This window comes from Limulus polyphemus, unplaced genomic scaffold (genome assembly GCF_000517525.1).
Source record: "Limulus polyphemus unplaced genomic scaffold, Limulus_polyphemus-2.1.2 Scaffold11743, whole genome shotgun sequence".
Taxonomy (NCBI): domain Eukaryota; kingdom Metazoa; phylum Arthropoda; class Merostomata; order Xiphosura; family Limulidae; genus Limulus; species Limulus polyphemus.
In genome coordinates this window covers 6,436-11,846 of record NW_013677353.1, presented here as the reverse complement: position 1 = coordinate 11,846, position 5,411 = coordinate 6,436, and the positions used below count along the sequence as shown (strand labels likewise).

At 34.2% G+C, this 5,411-nt stretch overlaps 1 protein-coding gene across 3 annotated transcripts in view; it reads left to right on the top strand.

Moving 5' to 3' along the window:
• The first annotated feature begins 1,005 nt into the window (after positions 1-1,005).
• Positions 1,006-5,411, top strand: part of LOC111083869 (protein piccolo-like) — a 10,835-nt gene continuing 6,429 nt past the window's right edge. Inside the window, exons 1-4 of one of the 3 annotated variants that reach the window (XM_022380584.1) lie at positions 1,006-1,725; positions 2,388-2,426; positions 3,225-3,358; positions 4,546-4,730. In XM_022380584.1, coding sequence (XP_022236292.1) covers positions 4,610-4,730 — 121 coding nt within the window. In that variant the 5' untranslated portion in view covers positions 1,006-1,725; positions 2,388-2,426; positions 3,225-3,358; positions 4,546-4,609. The remainder of the gene's footprint in view (positions 1,726-2,387; positions 2,427-3,224; positions 3,359-4,545; positions 4,731-5,411) is intronic. The other 2 variants (XM_022380583.1, XM_022380582.1) reach the window with 2 other exon arrangements.

The window sequence follows — 5,411 nt, the reverse complement described above, 5'->3', positions numbered from 1 at the left end:
ATTATGATTCATCATGTAGACTGAATAGACAGAATATTTATGGTCCCAACATATCAATATCAATATTCTAACTTATGATTCCAACACATTAATATCAATATTCTAACTTATGACCCCAACATATCAATATCAATATTCTAACTTGTGGTCCCAACACATTAATATCGATATTCTAACTTGTCGTCCCAACACATTAATATCGATATTCTAACTTGTGGTCCCAACACGTTAATATCAATATTCTAACTTGTAGTCCCAACACATTAATATCAATATTCTAACTTGTGGTCCCAACACGTTAATATCAATATTCTAACTTATGGTCCCAAAACATTAATATCAGTATTCTAACTTATGGTCCCAACACATTAATATCAATATTTTAACTTATGACCCCAACATATCAATATCAATATTCTAACTTGTGGTCCCAACACATTAATATCAATATTCTAACTTATGGTCCCAACACGTTAATATCAATATTCTAACTTGTGGTTCCAACACATTAATATCAATATTCTAACTTATGACCCCAACATATCAATATCAATATTCTAACTTGTGGTCCCAACACATTAATATCAATATTCTAACTTATGGTCCCAACACGTTAATATCAATATTCTAACTTGTGGGCCCAACACATTAATATCCATATTCTAACTTGTGGTCCCAAAACATTAATATCAATATTCTAACTTATGACCCCAACACGTTAATATCCATATTCTAACTTGTGGTCCCAACACATTAATATCAATATTCTAACTTGTGGTCCCAACACATTAATATCAATATTCTAACTTGTGGTCCCAACACGTTAATATCAATATTCTAACTTATGGTCCCAACACATTAATATCAATATTCTAACTTATGGTCCCAACACATTAATATCAATATTTTAACTTATGGTCCCAACACATTAATATCAATATTCTAACTTGTGGTCCCAACACATTAATATCAATATTCTAACTTATGGTCCCAACACGTTAATATCAATATTTTAACTTATGGTCCCAACACGTTAATATCAATATTCTAACTTATGGTCCCAACACGTTAATATCAATATTCTAACTTATGGCCCCAACACGTTAATATCAATATTCTAACGATATCCACCTACACTTACACCCACGAATATTGTCTCCTAAAGCTTGCTCCTGACTCCACGATATCCACCTACGCTTACATCCATGAATGTTGTCTCCTAAAGCTTGCTCCTGACCCCAGGATATCTACCTACACTTACAACTCACCCACGAATATTGGTTTCTTCTTGACCACAGGATATCCATCTATACTTCATCTCATAGTATTCCTTTTAACTGAGTTCGGCCATCCCTACACCCTAGGAGATTCACCTTTATAGTTTGTCTTTACGACCAAACCACTGTGTCAGCTCCATTTTTATTTACCACAGTTTTAAATCCATATCTGGTTGACCTAATCAGATCTGTTTCCATCGTGTAACTAAATGGATATTGATGTATGTCTTCACTTTAATCCCAGAATAAGTTATTTTGTGACCTTCCCTCTTTAGACTTCGATAGCAACGTCTTTTCAAAATCTGGTGAGCTGTGTTTGCCAGACTCTCAGTCTGAGACAAGAAGACTTCCTAATGTTGTCTCTACTTGCAATCATCATCTTCCTCTCAACTGGACTGGTTCCCAAAATTCTGATCTGAAGTCTAACAGCCTTAGTGAGAACAACAAGGTAAGACTTTCGCGGCACAAATCACGTCTTGTAAAACGCGAGAATTTACCTAATACTTCTCGGTGATTGGATAGTGTAAAACGTGAGAATTTACCTAACACTTTTCAGTGATTGGAGAGTGTAAAACGCGAGAAGTTACCTAACACTTCTCAGTGATTGGATAGTGTAAAACGTGAGAATTTACCTAACACTTCTCGGTGATTGGAGAGCTTAACGATCTACATGCTGTCAATCGAGATGGCGATAAATTTCAGAAATAACATAAACTGATACATCTTCACTAAGTTTTATTATACATTCTGCAATTGCATTTGCGAGAAAATTCTGATCCTTGATGACTTGTAAACGTAAGGTTTGTCTGATGGCTGCCATCTTGGTTTTACCACCAAGGTAATGGATAAAATCTGTTTATTTCCATCCTCTACCAGTCTTACTAAGTGTTAGTTTCCATTATATATATAACAATATATTTCCACTATATATATAACAATAAAGATGGAGATAATTCTTTACCCTCACCATTATTTAACCATTATTTTTCTGAATATTGTTGACCGTACAACTGATTCTTACCTTGTTGGTGTTGTGTGCGTTTATCCGTTACGTAAAAACGTTAGGACTAGCGAGAACAAAATTTCTAACCTGAACTTTTAATCTTCCAGTACAGATTTAAAGCAGACCACATCACCGGCGAAATCGAAGTGAGTGTTTGCTATTACAGTTTCTAAACTTAGATCATTTTAAAAATTATTTTGTAAAAAGTATTCATTAAAAAAAAATGTTTCGTTAATGTATTATAATTGATTGCAAGTTTTAATTGCCATGTTAAGCTATTAATTCAAGTTTAATTAATTACTGTGAAGAACAGTTAAGTTTGGTTTTATTGATCTTATTGAATATTTAATTTTACTTTTTTTAATACAGTGCAGGCTGGATGTGTTATAAGAATGACAGTAAAATCTCACACTATTCGGTAAGGTAAATGTAGCCCAAGAGTTGGTGGTGAGCGCTATGGGTGACTCCCTTACCTGTAGCAAATAATTTCAAAATTAGGAACAGACATGACCACATAGCCCTTGTGTAGCTTTGGGCGAAAACTTTGAATAAACAAACAATCCATCTTGGTTTTAAATATATTGTAGAACAGTTATCATTAGTGTTAGTTACTATGTAGAACACTATTTTCAGAAGTTACTCCTCCCCCAGAACTAATTTCTGCTACCTCAGTGCCACCTAAGGACATTTTCTAGTGGAACTTATTTCAGACTTAAATATTAGTTTCATGTTAACATTTTACAATATCAGGGTTCCAGCTAATATTCAACTGTAATTCTAGTCTATAAAGTGTTTAATGTGTGTGTGTTATAAAATATTTTGTCTATTCAGTGTGCATGATGGTCCGACCACACTAATATCAATATTCCATTTTCTTTTTAATCTTGAATATAAAATCCTTATAATTTTTATTTAATAAAAATGAACTCATTTTGTATGTTCAGCTTCAAATATGCTACGATTCCAAAGTGAGCGTTCTTTACGTTACTATTATTCGAGCACGCCACCTAGTGACAGCCAGAGACAACAGTGGACTCCCTGATCCTTTTGTCAAGTGCTTCCTCTTTCCAGTTAGGTGGTGAGTGTTAACTTTGATTATTAGTTTTTCCGTTAGGTGGTGTGTACTTCATTTGATTGTTAGTTACCTGTTAGGTGGTAACAGCTTCATTTGATTGTTAGTTTTCGCGTTAGGTGGTGCGTGCTTCATTTGATTGTTAGTGTCCCGTTAGGGGGTGAGTGTTAATTTAAATTGTTAGTTCTAGACGACTTTAGTAGCAACAAGTTGTTTTACATGTTTCGCCATATGGGCAAAGGATGAAACGCCTCGACCAAACCACATACAATTTCAGCCTATGCGCCACCTTGGAGTAAAGTGATTAACTAATGAATTTGTCAAGATTAAGATTTTGACGAGAATTGTGTATTAGTGTGTAGCCTGGAGTTTCATCGTGACCATAAAAGCTCTTCCCACCCTGCCCTTTTTCTGACCCCCTTACGGGCCTGATCAGCTTGTATTTATAAAAGGAATCTATTGTTCAAGGAGACGCACGTGATACCCATAATAATAACCTAGCTGGAAGTTTTGATTAATTAACTCTATCTTCTGTGCTTAAACTAGTTATCATGTGTCACACTTTTTAATAATCTTCCAGTTTTATGTTTTTTGGAGTTATATTTCGTTATGTAATTAAGATCCAAATCAAATTAACAGTATTGTGTTTATTTGTACCTGATAATTGTTTTAAATTCACAAAAACATTTTATTAATTTTTAAGATATTTATCTCCACAACTGTTGTCTTTTCTCAATATTTTGTGTATAATATATTATATTATAACGTAAAACAATGTATAAAAAATTATATTGGCACTAGTGGTGTTGTTATAATTATTTAATTTTCTTTCATGCTGTCCCCCGGTGGGACAGCGGTAAGTTTACGAATTTAATTCCAACGCTAAAGTCCGGGGCTCGATTCCCCGCGGTGTACACAGCAGATGGTTATTTCTAGTTATTCACTTCAAACTTTTGAAATAGGAACGATTTTTTTTGGGAGCTAGCAATAAAGTAAAATATTCAAACTGGAGCTAATCTGCCATTTTAAATCCCTAACTACCACTGCTTTATTCAAATACAGGATACAAGTAAAATTTTGTTGCTAAAGAAAGTCGAGAGAAACTTTTTATTTTTTTATCTGATAAGAAAAAGTTGTGAAGAAACTTAGAGCCTTGTTATGAAGCTGAAGTTTGGGGGTACTGTACTTAATAGCTCCGAAAACCAGAAGAGGACTCGCTACTTTTCAAGATGCAGCTGTCCAGAATGGAAGCAGACGATGATGTACCCTAACATGGCGTCAGAGAGTCTATCTATGTCATTCTTGGAAATTAGTGTCTGGAACTACGACATACACAGGCCTAATGAGTTTCTGGGTGAAATTATACTGGATTTGTCAGGTAATATTCCTGTATACATTGTTTGATGTTAGACACTAATGTCTGAAGTTTTTCTTACCAGTTTAGCACGAGAAGGGAGTATATATGAAACAGTGTATGCTTGAATGACCAATACAATTGCAAGTTTAGTCCGGAGATGCCGGTACATATGTGGGTTATCGTCTGGATCCACGAACTACTAATGGCACCATTGACCATAGATAAACCTGATATGTTTACCTTCTCGTTACAGTAAATCACACTTATCTTCTGTAGTTCTCATTACATTCAACTAGTTAAATAATTCATGGACTTTTTATTTCATATTATTTATTCATGTGTTGGATCTTCATTCAGAGCAAAACAGTGGACTGTGATAATGTATGTGAAAGATGTCTTATTAAAACAGTGGACTGTGACAACGTAATTTATGTGCATGAAAGATGTCATATTAAAATAATGGCCCATAACAGTGTATGTGAAAGATGTCTTATTAAAACACTGGACTGTGGTAATGTATGTGAAAGATGTCTTATTAAAACAGTGGACTGTGACAGTGTATGTGAAAGATGTCTTATTAAAACAGTGGACTGTGACAACGTAATTTATGTGCATGAAAGATGTCATATTAAAATAATGGCCCATAACAGTGTATGTGAAAGATGTCTTATTAAAACACTGGACTGTGGTAATGTATGTGAA